Source organism: Hibiscus syriacus, unplaced genomic scaffold, assembly GCF_006381635.1.
Source record: "Hibiscus syriacus cultivar Baekdansim isolate YM2019G1 unplaced genomic scaffold, ASM638163v2 tig00005929_pilon, whole genome shotgun sequence".
NCBI lineage: Eukaryota > Viridiplantae > Streptophyta > Magnoliopsida > Malvales > Malvaceae > Hibiscus > Hibiscus syriacus.
In genome coordinates, this window is record NW_024062071.1 from 949393 (window position 1) to 974870 (window position 25478).

General features: G+C 32.4%; 3 protein-coding genes across 4 annotated transcripts; 2 read left to right on the top strand and 1 right to left on the bottom strand.

Annotated features, from left to right (window-relative positions):
- The first annotated feature begins 2624 nt into the window (after positions 1–2624).
- Positions 2625–3186, top strand: LOC120200080 (D-aminoacyl-tRNA deacylase-like). The gene is made up of 2 exons (XM_039201005.1): positions 2625–2845; positions 3027–3186. The coding sequence occupies exons 1-2, from the start codon at positions 2682–2684 to the stop codon at positions 3184–3186; spliced, it is 324 nt and encodes a 107-aa protein (XP_039056936.1). The 5' UTR covers positions 2625–2681.
- A 5553-nt stretch (positions 3187–8739) lies between these two features.
- LOC120200215 (dof zinc finger protein DOF5.4-like) lies at positions 8740–9909 on the bottom strand. The gene has a single exon (XM_039201114.1). The coding sequence runs from the start codon at positions 9716–9718 to the stop codon at positions 8753–8755; it is 966 nt and encodes a 321-aa protein (XP_039057045.1). The 5' UTR covers positions 9719–9909; the 3' UTR covers positions 8740–8752.
- Positions 9910–20943: 11034 nt separating this feature from the next.
- LOC120200219 (rhamnogalacturonan I rhamnosyltransferase 1-like) lies at positions 20944–24367 on the top strand. 2 transcript variants are annotated; one of them, XM_039201117.1, is made up of 9 exons: positions 20944–20976; positions 21132–21598; positions 22117–22184; positions 22334–22422; positions 22544–22709; positions 22869–23158; positions 23249–23453; positions 23535–23692; positions 24094–24367. In XM_039201117.1, exons 2-9 carry the CDS (start codon positions 21313–21315, stop codon positions 24338–24340), a joined length of 1509 nt encoding a protein of 502 aa, XP_039057048.1. In that variant the 5' UTR covers positions 20944–20976; positions 21132–21312; the 3' UTR covers positions 24341–24367. The 2 variants fall into 2 exon arrangements, with proteins under 2 accessions (XP_039057048.1, XP_039057047.1); XM_039201116.1 differs by lacking the exon at positions 20944–20976 and having other exon boundaries at positions 20989–21598.
- The last annotated feature ends 1111 nt before the right edge of the window (positions 24368–25478 follow it).

Sequence of the window (25478 nt, forward strand, 5' to 3'; positions counted from 1 at the left end):
AGTAATATGAAGGGTGAACTTAATGGTCTCAAAACTCTAATCATGAGAGAAACACAATATGCAGACTACATGCATTGTTTTGCTCACCAACTTCAATTAACTCTTGTTGTCGTTTCTAAGAAAAATAAAGATTGTGGTTGGCTTTTTGATACACTTGGAGATTTGTTGAATGTTATTGGATCATCATGTAGGCGAAAAGATTTGCTTAAAGGAAAACAAGCTGAAAAAATTTCAAAAGCCTTTGAAAATGGTGAGATTGTGATTGGAAAATGTTTAAACCAAGAGCTTGGTTTAGGTAGGACGGGTGATACATGTTGGGGTCTCATTATAAGTTGATTTTGAATGTGATTGATTTGTATTCTACAATATGTGAGGTGCTTGATTTGATTGGTAACGATGCTTGAAATGGTGATGATGCTCGAACAACCGATAATGTGAGTTTTGCAATAGAGTCATTTGATTTCATTTTCATGATTCACTTGATGAAGAGAATTTTGGGATTATGAATGAATTAAACAAAGCTTTACAGAGAAAAGATCAAGATATTGTCAATGCCATGTCACTTGTTACTTTAACAAAAGAAAGATTGCAAAATATGAGGGAAAACGAGTAGAAGTCATTTTTTGCTACAATCACTTCATTTTGTAACAAGAATGACATTGGTATTCTTAATATGGATGTTGTGTATACTCCTCCAGGGAAAAAGAAACGTTGTCATTTGGATACTACTAATATTCATCATTTTCGATTGAAGTGTTCTTGAGAGTTATTGATCTTCAGCTTCAAGAGTTAAACAACCGATTTGATGAGGTTAGTATATAGTTATTGACGTGTGTGTCTTCTGAGTCCACTTGATAATTTTTTTTCTTTTGACAAACAAAAGATACTTAGACTTGATGAATTATATCCCGATGAATTTACAAGTGTTGATTGACTAGCCCTTGATGATCAACTTGATAATTATATTGTTGATATGCGGAGGGATGATAGATTTTGGGTATTGAAAGATATGGGTGAACTTTCCATGAAGTTTGTCGAGACAAAGAAGCATCAAGTGTACCAACAAGTCTATTTGCTCAAAAAGTTGGTATTGATTCTCCCCGTAGCAATTGTAAGTGTGGAAAGAACATTTTTTTTAAATGAACATCGTGAAGAATAAGTTGCGAAATAGCATATGTGATCAATTTCTAAATGATTGTTTGGTGGGTATCTATTTATGAATATAGTTTAATTCTTTCATATTAATTTCATATTAATTTGTGCCATTTTAAATGAAGAAATTCTAATTTGATCGAGATTTCACAGATACAACCTGATTAAGACATAATTGTTTCAAATCCGAATGGTTCTGTCAATTAAATCAAACTGACTGCAATCAAGCATTAGCAAATCTAATGCAACTAACTTTATAGAAGCAAAATACTTAACCTATGGTAATTAGCTTTGGGTGTCGCTGTCTAATGCATGCATTTGTCCGGGACAGTTATTTTCAGTTTCTCAGAACTTTTCATTTATGTAAAGGATCATGTCTATATCCTTGTCTGAATATGCATCATATGTGGTTAATGAAGAATCAGGGCTGCATATCTGAGAACTGAATGCTGCTTTTTCTCATTAGTTGTAAGTAAGCACAAGCTATGTTATTCTGACTCTTTATTTTCTTGAAGTACTCGTGTCTTACCCATGTCCGACGTTATTCAAACATGGGTTCCCAGAAGAAATTTCATTTGTCCTTTATTTTCTGCTCGTCACAGTCACTTCACAAGGTACTGCTATTATACCCTTGTTTCTCTGCTGAATTCACTTCATTAATTTAACTTTGAGAACTACTTTCTTCTTTTTCCTATAGGCTATAGCATGCACGTCTCAGGCCACCATTCTTAGTATTTCATTTAAACTTGTGTTGTTCCAATTTTTCATTTTTGTTTAAGTACCCGTGCCCTACGCATACATGAACATAGGTATATGGATAAGGATTGGCCTTTACATGGAAAAAAAAATAAAATTGAACATGCCCATATCTTACACTCACATCCAAATTCAAGTAACATAGATTTGAAGTAGTATTCAGTTTGCTTGATCCATGAGTATGGGGTGGTAACATCAGGCAATGAAAAATGTTTAATGTGGTATTTGAAGCTAGTTTGGGAAGGACTGAGTCTTGGAGAAAGAATTGCAGTTGGAGACTGGTGCAGGTATGTTTCTGCTGTTCAGTAAAGAGTATTATAATGCAGGGGCAATGGTAGAGACATCCATATGTACGAGAATATGACCTCCAAGCATAGTACAAATATTTGAAATAAAAAAATTGAAACTATCCATATTTTACTCTCACCAGTCCAGGTACCATAGATATAATAAGAAATCCATATTTTACTCTCACCAGTCCAGGTACCATAGATATAATAAGAAATCATATCCTTATTTAACATTCCCTATGTTGGCAACCTATGTTACTTGGACCAGAGGGTGAGTGTCGGATACGGGCAAACTAGATTCTTCCCAAGTTTCTTTTATATATATTTAGAGAATCTTTTCTCCATACCCATGTTATACTGTGTTGGATAGAGAAACTGATTTGTTTTTTTTTCTCAACAAGATACCTAAATACAAAACTACGCATTGTTGATTATTTTGGGTACCAAAAAAAATTCAGGAACGATGGCGTTTGGGTAGGCCACATGCTGTCCGGGTATTCTCTGATGATGGAAGACCCTGGAGAATCAAAAGCACCAACGAATTCAGTGATAGTCGGTGGAACTTGGAGAGAAACAATCAGAGTTGCATATGAGACCACCAAATTGGCTTTCCCTGGAGCAGAAGTTCTGGCACATCTTGATCACAAGTTAGTTAACGTCCAAATTCTTTTTTAGCTTGAACTCTCTGTGCTGAAATCCTTATGCGACATGCATTCGGATATACATATGAGAATATGACCCTCTAAAAGTAAAAACCCTCCAAATACGTAAAAAACTTCAAAAATATATATTAATATACTAAATACTGTTACTTTTTTGCGGATTCAGGAGTTTCAAGAGCTGGCAAGGAAGTGCCATTACAGGGTTCTTAGCAGAACAGAACATAAAGATCGGCAAACCGAGGATTCAGGAGTTTCAAGAGCTGGCAAGGAAGTGCCATTACAGGGTTCTTAGCAGAACAGAACATAAAGATCGGCAAACCGAGTGACTTCTGTCATTGTTAAATGCTGTCTATTGCTTATTCTTGTAACTAAACATTACTTGAAGTGTGGCGATACCCTCCTATGTATGTTTTAACTAATTTCAGGTGACCTGGTTGAGCTCATAATTGTTGAGCTCCTGACTGCACAAAAGCTCTGGTGAAAGCCCAAGAAGGTTGGCCCCAATTTGGCAAACCAAAATTGACTCAACGATTGCATACATCAAAGTCAATGACGCAAATCTAACGAGACCACAAAGCAAGGAGCCAGTCAAAGGACCCCATCACCTGTGCCAACCTTGGAGGTGTTAATTTTCAATCGCTAATCATGTCAAGGTAATTTTCTTGGGTCCATTTGTCAATGAATCTTTTGATTTGCTGGTGTCGGGGAGATATTTGAGCAATGAATTATATAATATTTTACTCATGGAGGTTGATATGGTAATTAAATGCCACCTATGTTCAACAATTAAATGGAGTTTGAGGGTTTAATTGCATGTAAAAGAATTAAGACTAACTGGTTTTTTAAAATCTGAGGGCTTTATACATGTCTTTCAATCTAATAAAAATTACACAAATACGATTTAATAGATGAATATTTCAAATTCTATTTAATGTGAATTAATGATACATCAATGTTACATAAATATAAAAATATAAATCCTTGGTTAGTCTTTCCTTTCGGTTATGAAACCATATAGCTAAAAAGAAAATTATTTATGAAATGACCATTCAGCTCAGTTGGTATCGTGGGATCGAGTCCCACGGAGGGTATTTTATAATTCGGATGTCTCCTACGGAAGTTGCTCTCAACCTGGTGTTGGGGGCAGCCTACTATCCTACCTCCCCTTACCCCATTATCTATGGGAATAAGAGTCAACTAATTTTTTATTGTTATATATCAAAGGATCATTAATGCAAATTAGAGTGCAATTAATTGAAACTCTAGAAAGAAAGAAAGAAAAAAACCTTAGTATGTATGGGTTAAGCATACGTAGTTGTCAGCCGGAAAACTTTGACTTGGCACCGGCCCCCCTATGCCTCTGTCAACGGCGGCATTTGGTGGTCCAGTAGTGGTCCAGCCTTATCCCTTGAGAGTTGAGTCACTTACTAATAGGCCAAGCACCCCCCCCCCCTTTTATATTTAGATTTTGTAGCCAAGGCAATCCCCTTCAAGGTTGTACCCTAAATCTATGTTCCTCGGGTTATAGTATGTGTGTTGAAGTGTTTATGACGAGTCTTGAAGATAAATAAATTTTAAAATTGAATCAAATCATAAATTTATGGTGTTGGTTTTCAAATCTCTAGATGAGGGGGACGCCTCTAAAGCTCAAACCTCTTGACCAAATGCCAATATGACCAAATGGACCATGTCAAAACTCACCTGATTTAACCCCCCTCCCCCTAAAAATTTAAGGCTTCAAAATGTGTCAAGTGCAATAATAAAATATATTTGAGAATCATAATTTAACTCATAAGTTTTCGGGTAAAGTACACAACTGGTCCACCGATAATAGAATATTGTTTTATTAAGTCCTTTGATTATTAAAAATTATAAAATTATCCTTCGACTCAGGTCCGGTCCTGACATTTTAAGGGCCCTAAGCCAGAAGATGATGACAATAATACAAGTGAGAGCTCATACCTAGATTTCTCCATCATTAAAATGGGGCTCCACTAAATTACTATATTTTCGAGTTTTTTAAATAAAAAATAATATTTAAAAATATTTTTTAATTATTGGGACCCACTAAATTACCATATTTTCAAGTATTTAAAATAAAAAAATATGTTTAAAATATTTTTTAATTATTAAACTTAAAAATAATTTTAAAAATGGCCTCCTCCAAGCTTGGGGCCCTAGGCGGTCACCCCCTGGCCTATGCCCAGGGTCGGCCATGCTTCGACTATGGAGTGTTTCTTTGTTGAGTCCCTTAACTATTGAAAGTTACAAAATGGTTACCCGACTATTCATTATGTATCAAACTCGTCATTCTTCGTTAAAAATGGATGGTATTCTGAGCTGAACGTTAACTTGTTGATTGCGATATGATAAAATATGATCTCATAATCTCAAACAACTATTATATCATGTTAACGTCTAGCTTAAACAACCGCCAATTTTAATGGAAAACGACAAGTTTGTAACATAATGATGAGTGATCATTTTGAAACCTTTAATAGTCGAGGGACTTAACAAAATAACAATCTATAGTCGGAGGATTATTTTATAAGCTTTAATAGTTAAAAGACTTAATAAAGTATGACTCTATAGTCGGGAGAACCTTTTGTGTATTTTACCTTAAGTTTTTATTGATAATGGGTTTTATTTAGTTCTGTCGAGGTCGAGTTTTGTCAATGATGAGGTTGAGTTTGGTCAAATTTGAGTTTAAAATGAAAATATTTGATCCGACTCGACAAAATAATATAATAGATTTAGAGATAATTATTAAGATATCCCTCTCTTTATCTTTTTTTCCAATTAGATCCTTATTTTATTAAATAAAAAAGAATATATATATATATATATATATATATTATATATATATAACATTCATTTTTATTCTAGATTTAGGGTTGATGAAATTTTTCTAAATTTAAATTATTTCGAACGTCGAGTGAAGGATATAATATTCAAATCAAATTTGGATCGATCAAAAAGTTTACCTGACTGTATTCATGGTCATCCTATGTATATTATATTTTTAAGGAAAAAAATTAAATTCAAATTTTAGAGATAATATTATTAAGGAATATAATTACTCTAAAATTGATCATAAACTAAATATGAAATACAAAACTGATATTCTGTCATATCGTTTTAATTTCATTCATTTACTATTTTTAATTTATATATATTATTTCTTATCCTGAGATATTGAACATATGAACTACTAATCAAAGAAATAATAACATTTCAAGGGTAGACAATTCAGTATGGCAAACTCGACTCGTAATTTATTATTTTTTATCTAGTTAAAATTAATTATAAAATAATATTTATTTTTTATATTATTAATTATTTAATAATAAATGTTTAATCACTTTTAATTATTGGTACTCGAATCCCTAAATATAATAATCATCTTTTTAACTCGGGTAATTTTGTTTGTGCAAAACTTAAAAATTAAAAAAAAAATAGGTGCTTAAAATATCAGAGGAGAATGGTGGGGAATACTCGTCACCATCACAATTCAAAATCAGAAATGACTCACATGGGGCGGTGAGACTTGACCCCATAGACCACATGCCTCTTGGACCCACCCCATCACCACCCTACTTGTAACCACCAGCACCACCCACCTATATTGGACCCCAAATTGCCACATCATCGTCATTATTGAAATTAAATATGACAATTTACATTTTATTTTTACAGTTTATTTTACGTTATAATATTATTTAAATAACTTATATGTATACTTGTAATAAATTAATAATTTGGATCATTAACTTCGACTCATGCATTCAAAATATTATTTAACAGTTTATTTTATTCTCGTTTTAGGTTGTCTATTTAAAAAAAAATAGCAAAAAGGAAAGTGTTTTGAACTGATTTGTTGGAAGTTGAAGTTTCATTTTTAATAGATGAATTTTCGTGATTAAAATGTTATAAACCATAATGTAATTGATTAAAATGTTAGTATTTTTCTGAAATTTAATGACCAGAAGTGAACACCTATCAAACAAAATGGAGCATTTAGATAATTTGCCCTTAGTAGTATTAAACGCCTCAACTATTAAAACAAACAGTTCAACTAACCGACTCTTGTCTCCCTCGGCGGCCGGGTACGGGAGAGTGTGTGAACCGACCTACCAGGTTAATCCACGTGGCCCAGTGCATTAATGGTATCCCACGTGTATTCCAGTTGCCACGTGGAATCACATTAACATTTTTTTAAGACATAAATGGCAATAGTCTATTATTGGGATAGTAGTGGGATTTTTTAGGAAGGGATGGAGTAGTGGTTATGCAGTACACTCGATTCTACATCGTCACCGTCCGTACATGTCCGTGAAGAAACTCTTGAATAAATCATTATTTTTTTAATAAATCATTATTTTTTTAATAAATCATTATATTTATGGTTAAGAAATCACTAAATTTTATGCGATAATATAACTAATTTTTTAATTATAATATTAAATTTTAGTTTTAATTTCAATTATATCATTAGACTATTAAAATTTAATAACACAATAACATTGACAGGTCTTTTTTCACTGTAATAATATGACCAAAAGAATATTATTTTGGTAACAATTAAATGTCTAAAATGATATCATTTTAAACACTACATTTTAGGATGTATCAATTCTGTAACTTAATTCTTAAATATTTTATTTTTTATCATTGTAGTTTTTAGTTATTGATTTCAGTCAATTACGATTCGTCATCCGTCATTTTTAGTAGTTGGATTGGCATTAAAATATTCACATTTTACTTTTGTTTTTTTCTCTAGGGATTGATTTTTTCATTTAATTTACTCAAAAATGATTAAAAATATTTTAAAAATTAATGTGCTAATATTATAGTCTCTTTCAATTATCACCCGACGATAATAATTTTGAGGCATGAACATTATAAAAATAACACATCTCACCGCTTGATTATACAAATAATTATCTCAAATCTTTTAAATCTAAGAAAATTCATCAACTATTAAAATAATAGATTTTTTATTTTGTTTTTATCGATTTTGGGCTTTTTTGTAAAAAAAAAAAATCAACCGCATAAACAAAAAGGTAGTAAAATATAAGTATATGACGGTGATTTGATTGCCTATGCGAATCACAAAAAATCACAATAACAAAGAGTGAATTATTTAAAATTTTAACGATAAAATTGATACACCTTGAAAATTTATTGTCTAAAACGTCAACAATTTATCCTGCCATTTAAATTTTAATGACCTAATTATATAATTAAAATTAAAGTTCATTCATAATTAAAAAAAATTAAAAGTTTAGTATAAATGATATACTATTTAAGATTTAATAATATTTAATGTAATTTATTTTAATAAATTTTAGAACATGTTAAATATATTTATAATTTAGTGCTGTAATGATAATTTAATAAAACTTAAACACAAAAACAATTTTATAATTCTAAAATCATAAAATTAATGTAACATTTATAATAACATATTAATTAATACTATATTTAAAAATAACTTTATATTTTATACATTAAATATAAATTAAAATCTAGAGTTCCTAAATATTACAATAACAATTAAACGAAATAATTTTGATTTGCTTGATTCAAGATACATCATACACGAAACCATTACCAAAAATAAATATGTAATAAAACTTCAGAAAATAGCATAAAAAATAAAAAGACTAACATGAAAGTTGTTTGTACATGAACTTCCGGAAGATCAAACAAACACCTTTCGAAATCATCAAAAATAAAAACAGAAAATATTTAAAGAGAGAGAATATCAAGAAAAAATATTACACAAAAAAAAGTCGTCAAATTGATATTATCTTAAAAACGCTTTGAAATTTTCTTTATTTTTTTAAGTTGATAAATTATATTTTAAGGGGGAAAAGAGTGAGTGATTATTTACGGTGGATAAAGAGTTGGATGATCTTGATGGGTCCACTGATTTTGGCTCCAATATGTTTGATCAACGGCGTTCGAATGATCAAACAGTCCCTGATCTCCAGTCCCTTCCCAATCTAACGGTTTAAATGCATTCTCCAATCTTCTATCCAAATGTGATTGCTCAACCTGCGCCGTCTGATCAAGCCATCCGCCGGTGATTTCCTCCCCTTCCATGTTCATCTTCTTTTCATGCTGCTGCCACAGCCCTGACCTATTTAATACAGTGCCGAAATCAAACGACAGCGTTTCATTGTTTGATGGAGTAATGAAGCTGGTTAAACTACCAATCTCCGAGAAAATCCCGCCGTCCGATCCTTGTTCCAGCAATCCTGGCTCGAATTCTAAATTATTAGGGTTTCCATAAAACGTGGAATGAGAAGTAATCGCCGACGCCGCCTCCGCTGTCCCGCCGAAAGAACTGTTATTGTTTCTGTTTATGTTATCACCGGTCGTCACTGCAACGTTACAATTTGCTGCATTAAGACTCGAACTCTCGCTGCTAGAGTGAGAGTTCACTTTACGTTGATCACGGATTTGGTTTTGCAGCTGCTGTCGTTTTGGATGTGGCGGTGAAGATACGGCGGCGGCGGAGGCTGCGGATAAGGATGTTTCGGACAAAACTTTTGCTTTACTTTTCGAGCGTTTGGCTTTGCGGCAGCCACCGCCGACGGGTACGTTACGAAGGACGCCTCCTTTTGTCCAGTAACGACGGCAGCCCTTGCAGAAATGACGCGGCTGAGAAAGGTTGTAATTGTTGTAGTAGCAGAACTTCGTGTTGAGAGAATCGCAGCGAGGACACTTAAGTGCTTGCTGGTTATGGTGGTGGTGCTGTTGTCGTAATCTTCCGTCTCCACCTTCTCCCGCTCCTCCTCCTCTGCCGCCGCTAAATTTACGGCCACCGTCGATCAAGTGGATTTCTTGCATTTACCAAAATTTTCGCTCAAAAAATATATTAAGAAAAGAAGAGGGAATTCGTTAGAAAATCGGTAAAGCGAAATAGAAAGGCAGAGCAGAAAATTTTGAAGTCAGAAATATCCATTTTCATATCTTCTAGTAGATCAAATTAACTCGCAATGACCAAGCTAGCCCTATTGAATAATGAAATTACGCAAATAGTGGTATAGAATAGGAAAGTACGGAATTATCCTTGAAAAAACAAGGTAGGTACATAGGTTTGTAGGGAGGGATCTGGAAATTGAATGAATGTACGGCTACATAGATAAAGGGATACGTGGAGGGCATTGATGCCTTCACAATCAGGTTGTCGTTATCGAGTTGTCTGCCACCCCCGGATTATTTTCTGCAGGAGTACCTTAGTGTTGATGATACTATTAGTGAATATTTTATAATATTATTTTAACAATAATGATTAAATATTTGTTAGAAAATTAATTTAAATTATGATTATAGTGTATATATATTAAGTTAGAGTGATTACAAAATATTGTATGTTCTAAATATTTTTAATTATTTAATAATGAACGTTCAATTATTTTTTAAGTCATTAGTGCTCGAACACATTACCTCTATAAATAATGTTTCTTTTAATTATTAAGGTAATTTAATTCGTGCATAATATATATATATTTTCTATTTTAGTAACTAAAAACTTTTAGTTCTGAGACAAACTATTTTACCGAACTACAGACAAAGTGTTACTCATCCGGTCTCATAATTTATGTCTTATATTGATTATTTATATAGTTTTAAGAGATATATTTGATGAATATAAATGACAAAATTATCTCTCAAAGGATGATTTATTGATTTGACATATTTGATTTAATAGGTATAAAAGAGTTTGATATATAAGGTTAAAAAAATATAATTGTTATTGTTTATTGATTTTTTTAATATAACATTTTAAATAAGATAATTTTAAAAATTAAAAGAGACGCAACAGAAAGAGTATTAATTAAAAAATTTATAATATTATAAATTAAAGTAATAATTTTATCAAATTAAGGGGTAAAGCATTGCCAATCACTTGGTGTCGTCTCAAACATGTAATAATCTCTAATTTAAGAGTGATTATTATTGATTATTTAGACATTATATTAAAAAAATAAAACTAATATTTATTTTTATAGATGAGATTTTTCATTTATGTAAATTCATTACAGGAAAAGTGAATTAAAAACATATTAATCATAAGATAATAACATTATAAAAAGTAGTATATATTATCAAAATCAAAATTTAAACTTGATTAAAAATAATTATATTAATAATGGGATTTGGGTGAAATGATAATGGGTTTCTTTTATCTTAATTAACTATCTGAGGTTTGATCTTTATTCTGCATATGAAAATAACATTAAAAGTTATGATAAATATTTAATTCTATCTGAATCTACATAATTAAAGGATTAATTGCTGAATTGATTATTGTAGATATTTTGTAAAATGAAAAAAAATAAAATAAATTATATAAAAAAATATAAATCTAAAGAAACGATAAACAACTTAAAGATAACGTATTTAAACCTTAAATACATGCATATCAGGTATTGGAAATATAATTTCGAGGTGTTGAAAACCTAAATATCATAAGACAACAACATATATGCAGGATGGATTGAAGGGATGGGTGAACATTCGTCCTCCTGAAAATTTAAAATTATTATATATTTTAGATTATTTTAATATATTTTTATTGAAAATTTATTTTCGTCCCCTATAATTTTATAATTTCAATTCCGTTACTTAAATTGAAATTCGTCTTCTAATATAAAATTTTGAGTTTGTGCATACATATATGAGTTATGCATTGAATGAATTAACGGAAAATTTTCATGTAGCAATATCAGTGGCAAAACACAGATGAAACCAAATCGAATAAAATCAAATTCGACCAATTTAATTGGTTTTCCCGATTAATGCTTAATCGTGTCGGGCCGAACCAGGATGATGGGATGGACGAACGTTTGGCAAACCCTAAATAGTTGAAGAAAGGGTACCGATGAAAGTGGGTCGATCGTCAACCCAAAATGCATGTGGATGCCATTAGTGCCTTTTGATTTTCCCAAGTTTATACTCAAACTAGGATACTACTTTACATGGTGATTATAAAATAGGGTAAAGTACACAAATGATCTCTCAGCTGCAGAATATTATTTTATTAAGTTTTTCGTCTGTTAAAAGTTATAAAATAGCCCTTCGACTATATAGTGTTATTTCGTTGAGTCTTTTGACTATTAAAAGTTTCAAAATGGTCATCGGACTATTCATTATGTTCCACACTTGTCTTTTTCCGTCAAAAAATTGACGGTATTTTGAGTCGAACATTAACATGTTGACTTTGATATGATAAAATATGATCCTAAAATCTCAAACGATTATCGTGTCTCAACCATCATGTTAACATCCAACATAGAGAACCACTAATTTTTTAACGAAAAATTATAAGTTTGGAACATAATAAATAGTCAGGTGACCATTTTGTAACTTTTAATAGTTGGGAGGCTTAACAAAGTAACATTCTATAGTTGAATGACCATTTTATAATTTTTAATAGTCGAGAGACTTATAAAATATTATTCAATAGTCAGGGGACCATTTATGTACTTTACCCTAGAAAATAATATACGTTTAACAAGAATTTAGTACACACTGACAAATACAATTATTTAAACCCAAACTCTCTAAAAAAAATAATACTATCTTCAATCAGTGAAATCAATCGATGGGTTCCATCACATGTTGACCTAAACATGCACTTTTTTACTTTTTATAACAATTAGTAATGTCTTCTCAAAGTTTTACTTATGATAATATAATTAGGGGCAAGTATAGGATTTTATTTAATAAATAAACTTTTTATAAATTTATTTAAAAAAATCTATAAAATAAAAATTATCGTTAAATAAATTATTGAATTCATGTTTGTTCATTTTTTATATTTTCAAAATTATGATTATATAGGTCATGACTATTGTCTTAGGGTACATAAAATTATATATTATATAGTGTATCGTATATACATTTATATGACAAACTAAATGCGGTAGAACGATGCTAATACTTATTAATAGCAATAGCACACGATTCAACATGGGATTCTCAATTATATATGTAACATCCTGGATCCTAATTAGAAGTTTTAGGCTAACCCGAGATAGGTCTTGATTAAATCTCTAGCTTGTAGTAAGCCTTGACCCAAGAATAAGTAGAATTGGGCTTGGATCCCAATTATGGATAAAAAGAGGTATTTTTAACTTACAACTAAAATCAGAAGGACCAAGGAAGCAAATATACCATTATTCAAAGTAAAGGTTAAAACTCAACTAAGATTGGTGATCTCGCGTCTGATTTTCGGATTCTCTTTTTTTCACTTCCCATGTCTCTTCTCACAAGTTATATATCTCTTCTTCATCATTCTCTTAATCAAAGGTGGAAGCTTTAGTTTAGTTTCAGTTTATTTCTTCAAAACAAGGTAAGGAGTGAACTCAACATCTTTAAAGCTTTATGTTGAATCCTCAACTTCACCATTTCACCATGAGAGCCAAGAAAGGGTTTTGTGGGGTTTAAGAGTTTTGAAGATTTTAGCTGTCTGATTTTCGGATTCTATTTTTTTCACTTCCCATGTCTTATTCTCACAAGTTATATATCTCTTCTTCATCATTCTCTTAATCAAAGGTGGAAGATTTAGTTTAGTTTCAGTTTATTTCTTCAAAACAAGGTAAGGAGTGAACTCAACATCTTTAAAGCTTTATGTTGAATCCTCAACTTCACCATTTCACCATGAGAGCCAAGAAAGGGTTTTGTGGGGTTTAAGAGTTTTGAAGATTTTAGCTCGTTTTAAATAATCCATAGGCTTAGGAAGTATTCTTATTACCTTCTTAACCATTTCTTTCAACTAGTAATCTATCCCTTGATGTTTGTCTAATGAGAGAGATTAGATAAAGCTCCAAAGCTAAAGGGAAGGAGAAACTCACCCTTGATTGAGCATTGGGTATTTTCAACAGTTTAACATCAAAGGTAACTCACACTTTACTCAACTATATCATATGTAAGTCATTTAGATGAAATGTACTAGGTTGCATAAGTTTGAAGCATTCCCATGGTAGATTTCATGTTTTAGAGTTATAGACATGTCAAGGCTGTATTTATGCTCCTTTGTATCTTCATAAAACATTAATAATGTCAGGGAACCTCACTAAGGTCTTTTAGATAGTAGAATAGGAGTTTGCACCTATTTTATGCTCTCTATAGGTTGAATTTTGATACTAGAGGGATAGTATCGAAACTTGTTCTTCTTTTCGGGCAAACTTGCGAGTTTCCCGGCAAGAGTATCGATACTTTGAGTCATAGTTTCGAAACTCCCAGAAAGTTTCGAAACTAGACAAAACATAATGTTTAAAAGTATCGGTACTTATATGAAGTATCGAAACTTTTGCAGGAGTATCGATACTCTTGGGATAGTATCGATACTTTTGCAGGAGTATCGATACTTTTAATCTATTTTGGACAAAAAGACTAGTTTTAAAGGGAATTTGACTTGAGGTACATAAACACTTCAATATATCATCAAATAAGATTTCAAGCGAGAACAATAATTAATATCAGAACAAAAGAAACAAAAATTACTAGATTTACATAAAACTAGCCTTATTTGACGCTCAAAAAATGATTTGGACACCCGAGTTCCTTTTAGCATAAATACGACAGTTAGGGGATCCAAGTAAGTGTTATAGCACTACAGTAGTCGACTGGGCGCATATGCCCCAAGACTCGATGGAGTAAGTCGGTGATTGTACATTCCGATGCAGAATTCTGGATCTCACCAATGAGTACCCGATAGTGCTTCGGTAACGCTAGAGGGGTGCGTAAGCTCCGAAATGCATAATCCCTCAACCGCACCATCATGTCATCCACGATTAGCAGTCCATTAGTTGTTTACTCAAACATGTGCCACTTGTCACTTCATCTAGTGAATGCATATAATATAATATAATATAATATAATATAATATAATATAATATAATATAATATAATTTTCAGCGAGGTACTGAGCTCGTATGCTCAACGTTCGGAATGTGTTTTCGTATGTAAGTTCTTAGGGTACAGGACGTGGGGAGCTATCGTCATCATATATATATATTCTAGTGCAGTAGATTCAGATTTCTAGAGACCTTTCAGAGTACGTCTTGAGTCATCTTTAGGGCATGTATTGTTATGGACCTTGTTATGTATTCAGTCATAACTCTTTTGAAACTCCCTATTTTGTATTATTTAGCGGATGTATTTTGGGAGCTCTCCATTATTTGTAAATCCATATTATTATTATTATGTTTTTATATTACTTTATAGATTTATAGATTTCAGAGATTTACAAGCAGTTTTAAAAGAAAAATTTTGGTCACTATTTCGATAGTCCCGTGTGATATTGTAATGAATAGATTTTCGGGTCTAATTGGACTAAGGTGTTACAATATACGTTGTGTGTCTTTGAAAATATTGTTTGAGATCCAAAGATGTTTTATGATATGAACCTCATCTATTGTAATACAAATTTTGCATGTTCTGTCATGCAGTTGAACAATTAAACTATTATTTGAATTTACACGTGAATTTCAATACTTCGCATGTAAAAAGGAAAATTTGTTCATTTGAGAATAGGAATAGAAGATCGGTAAGATTTCGTGGATTGCACACCGTACCGGTATCAATTATGACGGGGATGAATATTAGATTAGTGGATAATAGATGGGTGTGGATATAAAAAAGTCACATCCGTCGTGAGTAGTGGGTAGGTGGTGAGTTTGAGACTTTACCTGCCCTGCATCCGTCCGTCCACTAACTACCCACTATATAAATTTTGGACTATTATGAATTTATGTATAATTTCATAGATTATTGTATAAATATTAAGATTTTATAGGACGCGACTTATAATTTAACCAAGTTTTAGTGTATTAATATTTTTAGAATTGAAGAATGTGGTTTCTTCTATCTCGAATTTTTAATCTTTAGAATCAGTATTTTAAACTCTCAAATTTTAATTTGTGAGGTTGTTTTCAGGCGAGTATGAATGGGTACATATGGGTACGGGATGGTAATGGATATCTAATTGGGTTGTGGGTGTGGGGATGTATTTGAAAATACACCCACATAAATAGGTGTGAGTTTAAAAATCTTATTCGTCGTGGATGATGGGTAAGTGATGAATACGAAAATATTATGTAAATATAGGAACAGGAGAAGAGTTATCCTCACTCATCCTCTCCACTTAGTAGAGTTGGGTATACGGGCTACCCGCCCGTTTAGTCCGCGGGTTTTGACGGTGCGAGCTTAAACGGAGCGATTTAAAAAGCCAAAAATCATAAACGGTTTTGAATTTTAAGGCCCGCGACTCGTCCATTTAATCCGCGACCCGTTAAAATAGATAAATTTTTAAAATTGTATCGATCCCAAAAACATCAAAACCGATAATTATAATGTAATTGGTAAATTTATAATGTAACCGGTAGAAATATGTTGGTTAATTAGAAAATAGATCAACATAATGTATCAATACATTTTTAAGTTGTATCGATACTTTTTGTCCAAAATGAATGTCAAACGAGATGCACGTATAAAGTGTCGATACATTTATTAAAAGTATCGACCCAAAAACATCGAAACCGATAATTATAATGTAATAGGTAAATTTACAATGTAACCAGTAGAAATATATCGATTAATTAAAAAATATATTAACATAATGTATTGACACTTTTTAAATTATGTCGATATTTTTTTTTCCATAATAAATGCTAAACGAGGTACATGGTCTTTTCACCATGGATTCGCTTTAGTTACTGATCTATACCCTCAACCCTTTTACAACTGTAATTTATATTTTTACAAACAGAAAACAGTTTTAACCAAATTTCAAATAGTTGTATTGTGCGTAGATTACTGGGAGCAAAAGAATAATTGGGGATTAATTCACACACACATTCAGAATTTTCTCTCCACTTTTATTTAGAATTACACGGTTTGATGCTATTGGTTTCTTTAAAGAACCAAATCGTATCTGAATTTTAAAGATTTGGATAAATATCTCCACTATTTTGATCTATTAACAACCAATAATTAAACTTAATCATGCACAACATGAATAAAAAATGTGAATTGTAAAACATAAAATAAATTAAAAAATAATAATTAAATTAAGCTAACTACCCACGGGTATACGCATTAAACCCGTGGGTTTAACGGTCTGGACTATAAAATCCGCAATTTAAACGAATTTTAATTTTTTAGGCCCGAAACCCGCATGAGCCGCGGGTTAAACGGGTAACCCGCGGGACTTAACCTATATACCCAGCTCTACCACTTAGTATCCCTATTTGAAAAATAAACTATTATCTCATATTTAGTATTAATAACTTGTAACGTGTTACGGTGTTAGTGATATTAAATTGTCAAGGAATTACTATTTCACTTAACAATTTGTGTGACTTTTGACTATGAAACTTAGGTCGATCGTCCAAATCAACTTGAAATGCAAACGAAAATGAAAATTTTCTAGGACACTACAAGCTTAGAAAAGAAGAAACAAATTTAAAGAGGAATATGACTAAGGAAGAACAAAAGTTTAGTTCAGACCTAAGCATTAATCAAGAAGCGATGGGGACGACGGAATCCATGAATGCATAGGATTCTATTAAAAACGAATTATAATAATTTATCGGGTAGGATGACGGAACAAACTAGAGACCACTTCATTTCTTTTTATTCTGATTCGAACAAGTCATTAGTTAACCCGACAACTGAATGTAATTAATATAATTTTTGTAACGGTCAATTGAGTGGTTAAGATTTGTTAATTTGTTAATAGTAATAAAGAGAATAGAGAATAGAATGTAATGACTTAGCTTGTGGATAAACGACCAATCCCCGGTAGAATAGAAACGACAAGAAGATATCCAGACATATATTTGGAAGCGAAACGGCGCCGTATATCTCTGCAAAACATAAGGGTATTTATATTACAAATCTAACTAAAACTGCTCAGAAGTTTGTGATTTACTTTTTGATGCAGCAAGAGAAAACATTTCTTAATTGTTGGTGCCAAAAATAAAACAGCTTATTAAATATTATTTTCATTGAATTCTCAAAAGAAAGATGGCGTAAATGAAGTGTAAAGTATATTTATTTTATCAAATTTTTAGAGTATAAATTCACCTTACCTAATATAAATTAAGAACTTAATTAAAATAAAAATAATTTTTAAAAAGGAAATTACATTATTTTCTCGGACTGTTTTTGATCAAAAAATTTTCACCATCCAACTAAACTCGATCCAATGCCAAATTTTTTATAAAAAAAATCCACCCTATCAGATGTGAAATCTTAAAATATTATACTAACAATAATATTAATCATGTTAATTCTCAATCAATATCCATTTAACATATTTAATTTTAAATTTTAAACAATTAAAATAAAAGGGTCCACTCTAATCAAGCATGATCCCACTTGAGATCCATCAAGTAGGATGTGAAATCTTTCAAAGAAAAGGATGATGGTGATCCTTACCATAAGTGTCGCAGAGGATCCTGGCCCTATCTTTAGCATAGCTAGATCAATCGGGATCACTTTCAGGATCTCGCCACGTATACAACCGCCAACAACTGCAAGAATAGTATTAAACCATTGCCATCCATCCGCGTGGATTCCACGGTCCTCTTTCCTTCTCTCCCGAGCAGGAGCAGCCAAACCAAACCACCAACACCGCTCAGCTGCCTCCAGCGCGTCATGAAAGACATATTTCTTCTCTGTGGGCACGACCGTAGTAAATCACCCTGTCGATGGACCCCACGGACCTGATTTAAAGCAATCTGATGGAAGTCGAATACTGTTGTGATATTGACACTTGGCATTTCGATTTAGTGAACCGTTCTCACGCAGAACGCCGTCTTAACGGCGGAACCGACAGTAGGACGGAAAGAGAACGGAAAATCGCACATGAAGATATTAGGCATGACATGATTTTGTGGGGTTAAGTGCTATATCACATATAAATGACATTCAAATGGCTAAAATATCATCGAATTGCATTTGAAAGTCGTACAAAAACCACCCCTCTTTAGTAGTTATTATAAAATAGGTTTAAATATAAAAAAGACGCTCAAACAAGAGAGGGAAGAAGATGAATATATCAGGTAATATTTAATGGTAACATTCCGTCACGGTTTGATATAAATTAAATTACGAAATGAAATGTTAGGCATTAAACTGGAACGAAAAAAATGTTATGCACTAAACTAAAACAAAAGACATACATTGATAACTTTTTTATATTTAAGCCTATAAAATATAATTAAAATATTCATAGTTAATAATTTATTTATTTTAATTGAGATAAAAGATTTGGTTGATGTTGAAATGACTGTTGATCGATATTTTTATATTTTAAATAGGTTGTCAATTTTTTTTAAATTTCCACGATCTCCTTAAAAAACTCTTCTAAGTTTTAACAAATGGAAAGAAGTACCCAAATTAAATTAAATATAATAGGAGTTTACATTATGAGAGACAACCATAATAATAATATCAGGACAAACAGACTCAAAGACAATAGCATCACGAATTCTAAGAGCCCAACTGGCAAGAGTATGGGCATCAGTATTACATTCTCAGCTAACATAAAATATATGGGAACCATGGTGATCTTAGAAGAGATATCGTGCTTCCTGAATATGAAGTGCATGGTGATCTTAGAAGAGTATGGGCATGAGTATTACATACTCCCAACCATGATCAATAGTAAAACAAATGGCAGCCGACAAAGCATGAATCTCAGTCGAATAACTTGTCATTAGGAGAAAAAAGGAGGAGATTTAACAGGGTCGACCAATTACATACGATTCATTCTTTTTTCCATTTAAATTAAAATATTTATAATAGTTTCTGATGTGTGTTAACAATTAGATTATCACGATTGACAAATTAAATATATCTAATAATTAAATTTTAAATTTTATTTATTACATGAGTTTGTTGAAAATTTATTTCTATACATCATGACCGGTAAAAATCTAAATTAAAAAATTACGTCTAAATGTATGAATTCTAAAGATACTCGAGCTAAGTATACCATAGTAAGGGTCATGCCTTCAATTTTTTTAGTTTAATTTAAGTTAATAAATAGTTTCAAAATAATAAATAAAACGGTCCGTGCCTATTTTTTTTAAAAAAATGACCGAAATGAAATTCTCACGATAAATTGTCGGCGCATCAAACAACGCCTAAATCTAACGGCGATTGGTGAACCTCCACTTTGCCGAGACGGCATCGCGTGCGCTTTCGCCACCGGAAAATAATCGCCGTAGCGGGAGGTGGGCCCCGCTTGGACACCAAACAACCTGGCATGCAATTGGTCAGATGTTTTGTAATCCCATAGGAATGCACTCAACACCAAACCCTAGTCGACAAATATTCATAAAAAAGATAATAATACAAGGTAGACCCTTCAAATTTGGTTCTTCATTTAAAAAGATCCGGATAAGTCCTTAATTTTCGATTCGCAGCCAACGAATTATATTTTTATTTGAAATAAAAGTTAAATTAAATAGAATAAAAAACCAGAAAAATATTGTTTGACTACAATTCACCTTTTTTTTTTGTCAAAAATAAACGTGAAGACATCAATCGATAGCGATTTGCTTTTTATGGTTTAGATAAAAAATTGATAAATAAGATATTTGAGTTCGATTCTTTATCCAAATTAAAAAAAAAAAATCGGCATAGATCCATCTACATTATAATGTTAATGTATACTTAGATAATATTTTAAATAAATAAACAATTAAGTTATGTAATGATAAATTGAAATTGTTTTTTAAAAAAGAATTTATTTTATTAATCTATTGTGATTACAGAGGGTAGTACTTGTTCTAAAAACTTTCAGTCATTTGATAATGAATACTAAAATATACTGTAATCACTAGTATTTGAATCCGAGACATCTACGAACTTCAAATATCCCTTTTAACCAATAGAGTCACTCAGTTCGTGCTAAAAAAAATTATGATAACGGATCACATAAGTATATGATAATTTATTAACCTGATACTCTTTAATGAAAAAAAGCAAGTTGAGGGATCTTTTAGTAGTTTAACCATTTCAAAAATCTTCATTCATCTCGTCGGGGAATTGGAATTTAATTTATTTTGTTGATTTGTGTGTGTGTTTTTCTTTTTTATATTTAGTTCATCTGTGGGACTGGATTAGTTGAGTTACTGAGTTTGATTTTAGAATTTGAGGCGAAAAGGAAAATAGATTGGATCTCGTTGATTGTGAATATATATTTGTTTGTCTGTTTTTCCAGATTCTGTTAGGTTAGTTTGTTTTTGCCTGAAATAAAAAGGAAATAAGGGAAGTTAGTGCTGAAAATCAACCTGCATTGATGAAATTTGGAGGGAGCAAAGCGGATTCGTATTAGGGGAGGTATATTAGGAGGACAGTGGAGATTGAGGTTGTTGCTGGAAACGTGCAGTGCTGACGGGATTGGGAAAAACGGAGGGATGAGAATTGGAGTAATGAGAGGCGGCGGAGGAGGAGGAGGAGGAGCAAGCGGAGGGGAGAGAACAGATAAGCTGATAAAAGGTTCGAGAATGAAGCTGTGGATCATACGCGCCGCTATATCGGTGTTGCTTTGGACTTGCATCGTACAGTTAACGACCTTGGGAGAGACATGGGGACCTAGCGTCCTTAAGGGTTGCCCTTCCTGTTTCTCTCGCCAGGATTCTTCCGTTTCCGCCATTGAAGACAAAGTTCCTTCCGTTCCCGCCCGTGTTATTCCTCCCAAAAGTAATTTCCCCTCTTCTTCTTTTTAATAAACAATTTATCTCTGTTAATTTCGAACGTTGTTTTTGTTATTATACAATTTTGTTTGGTTAGATTAGAGAATAAATTGAGCTAATTCTCTTCTGGAAATATGGAAAACCTTTGTACGCAATGGAATTGACAGATTTTCATCTCTTTGCTCGACAAATTTGCGAGCTCCAGAAGTGCATTTCCTTTGATATAATGATGCGGTTTGAATTCATATCAAATTTGATGTTTACCTAATGTTTAGATCAAGTGTCTCAGCTTTCTCGAATTATATGGTTTTCTTACTTGTTTTGGACAAGTTTGCTTGAAATTCGATATCTTCTTTCAGTTGCTTTTTACTTATGGGATTCACTTTTATGCAGATAAATTGTTGTCTTTACATGCATTCTTATTTGTCATTCAAGTTTTAGGGATCATTGGTATGTGCTTTAAAATTTGCTGGTTTTGGAATTTAGATCCTAAAATGATATAACACTTGTATTTCTCGACTATAGGGGTTTATAAGAACAATGGATACTTGATGGTTTCATGTAATGGAGGTCTCAATCAAATGCGAGCAGCAGTGAGTACTCTAACAACTTACACTAAACATGGTTTTTTCCCCTTTTAATTTCTTTCTAGATTGTCTAAGTTCATCAGTTGTTTTTGGGGTGTAATCTATGTGGAAATTGATGTCTTGGTCTTTTGTGTTTTTTGGGATTTGCTTGACAGATTTGTGACATGGTTACCATTGCAAGATATTTGAATGTCACGCTTATAGTCCCGGAGCTGGATAAAACATCCTTCTGGGCTGATCCCAGGTGTGTTAACTAAGATTTGTTCATATCATTGAAGATGTTGGATTTATAGATTTGAACTCGGGACTTTTTTGAACTCGTGTCATAGCTCTTACTTCTAAATGTTCTTTACTTGGCATGCCAGTGAATTTCAAGATATATTTGATGTGAATCATTTCATTACATCACTGAGAGATGAGGTTCGGATATTGAAGGAGTTGCCTCCTAGGCTTAAGAGGAGAGTGGAAATGGGGATTGTGTATTCGATGCCGCCAATTAGCTGGTCGGATATGTCCTACTATCATAACCAGGTTAATTCTTAGTCATTTTCGGGTCGTTTATTCAACTTTAACTTGTACAGACACTATAACATAGCTTGATTCTTTCTTCCCTTCTGTAAACGTTCTTATATTTTCCCAGTCTTTTACTTCCTAACACATTTCTAAATTCATATGCATCTATTCGTGCAGATTCTTCCTCTGATACGGAAGTATAAAGTTGTACATTTGAATAGAACTGATGCTCGACTTGCCAACAATGGACAGAGTTTAGATGTTCAGAAGCTGCGATGCCGTGTAAATTTTAATGCTTTAAGATTCACTCCTCAGATTGAGGAGTTAGGTAAACGAGTTGTTAAGCTTCTGAGGCAAAATGGACCTTTCATAGTACTTCACCTTCGATATGAAATGGATATGTTAGCTTTTTCTGGCTGTACCCAAGGTTGCAATGATGAAGAGGTGGACGAGTTGACAAGAATGAGGTGAGCTGCTCATGCATCTTTGGCAATTTACTGACCCAGAGGCCTAAATTTAAACTTTAATCTCACTCATCACACCATCATTTTTGACAGATATGCTTATCCCTGGTGGAAAGAAAAAATAATAAATTCGGAGTTGAAAAGGAAAGATGGTTTGTGCCCCTTGACGCCCGAGGAAACCACCCTTATTTTGACGGCGCTGGACATTGACAACAGTTACCAAATCTATATTGCAGCTGGTGAAATATACTGTGGAAAGAGGAGATTGGCAGACCTTGCTGCTGCTTATCCAAAATTGGTATGTAACTAAAATTTCAACAAACTTGGTTGCTTTTTCCTGGTCACGTTTTAATAATTGGCCTTTCGTTTGTTAAAACAGGTTAGAAAGGAGACTCTGTTGGAGCCGTCGGACCTCGGTTTTTTTCAAAATCATTCTTCCCAGATGGCTGCATTAGACTATCTTGTTTCATTGGAGAGTGATATTTTTATTCCTACGTATGATGGAAACATGGCTAAAGTTGTTCAAGGCCATCGCAGGTATTGCTTTGCTCTTAATATGTTCAGAAAGGTTTTCTTGCAATTATTTAATGATTCGATGCTCGTTTGTTTGTCAAAGGAGACGAGTAATTTTGAAAATTCAACTTCAACTTCGTTCGAATATATCAAATTTTATCTCTAGCATTAGAAAGGGATAATAGTTTGTTTCTAGCTCGAAATCATTGCCAAACTTTTTCGTTCTTCTTTTTCCGCCTATTTTGTTCTTAGATTTATGAATATGATATTTTTTGAAGTATGAACGACGACTAACAATTTTGAAGAATGCTTTTTCTACGGTTTTCTCCACTCGAATGATTATAGTTCTAGAGTATGTTCTTATTGTTCATAGTTGAAGCTATATTCGGTAAATGGCAACAATTTAGTGGTGAATGCTCCTACAGGTATCTGGGGTTCAAGCAGACAATTTTGTTGGACAGAAGGATTTTGGTAGATTTGATAGACCAGTACAATAACGGATCTCTAAGTTGGGACGAGTTCTCGGACGCCGTGAAGAAATCTCATGAAAATCGCAAGGGGCAACCGACGAAAAGGTCGGTGTTCCCGGACAGGCCTAAAGAAGAGGATTACTTCTATGCCAATCCAGAGGAATGCCTGCAACAACAATATGGTCAACTAAGTAGCTCGTGATATCTCTCTCGTGGGATTTGTAATACAGAAGGAGGGTTACTTGTATGCGAATCCAGAAGAATGCTCGTGATCTCTCTCCCCGGGGATATGTTACATTTACGGGTGTTTTCTCTTTCTAGAGTGTGCATCATACCTGAAACTTAAAGGTAGTTTCTCTCCACAAAAGCGACATTAATGAAGGTTTTCCTTCAAAGGAGGCAGTTGTGGTGAAGATCGGGGACGGAATAGCTCGAAGAAACCCCAAGAGGGCTTCGCGAAGCCGATGGAGGACACAGATTTTAAGTATATGAAATAATGCTGAGCGTGTATAGAAGAGCTGCAGTGCCATTATAGGGCAATATCAGTACAGATCAAAAGGTATTTCTACACGAGAATGCAAGTTTATATTTGGATTATGGGGACTCCGGATTCATGGAAGGTTAGTCCCTTACAGTTATACTTCATCTTGCATTACCAAGGCTTTTTAAACGTTCTACCATATGTATGTACACGTGTCTATATATATATATATGGGATAAAATCTATTTACAATGTAAAATCATTAATTTTACAGAAAATTATAATTATTGAATGAATTTGTTTTGTCCTAACCCTATACCTTTCCATGGCCACCCGGACTGGATATGGCTGGCTGAGAATATTTTTGCTTGCAGACATAGTTTAAATTTATTTTTTTAAAATTTTATTATAAAATATATAAATATTTTAAAATGTCTCATTATTTACCGATTGAATTTAAATTTTTTAAACTGCACTAGTATCACTTCACTCGATCCATGTAATTAATCTACATTATATTAAAGTAATTTTTAATTTTTAATTTTTTACATTTTTTAAATTTCAAATTTTATTTTTTATATAATGTTTAGATTATCTAACTTTTTGAATTAAAATTTAATTTATATTTAATCATAAATTTATATTATCTTAAATATTATAAATAATAACAAATTAAAGAGAACTATATATTTTATTACGAAAGGACGGGTTGGCCTAACAATGATGTTGATTTTTCCAATATTATTTTGCTTTCTCACTTAACATCCCAATCTAAAATTACAGCGTTTAATTTGCTTAGTCTAAATTATTTTTTATTATAATCAATCTTAGATTTTTAGAAGAAAAGTGCCAAAGGATA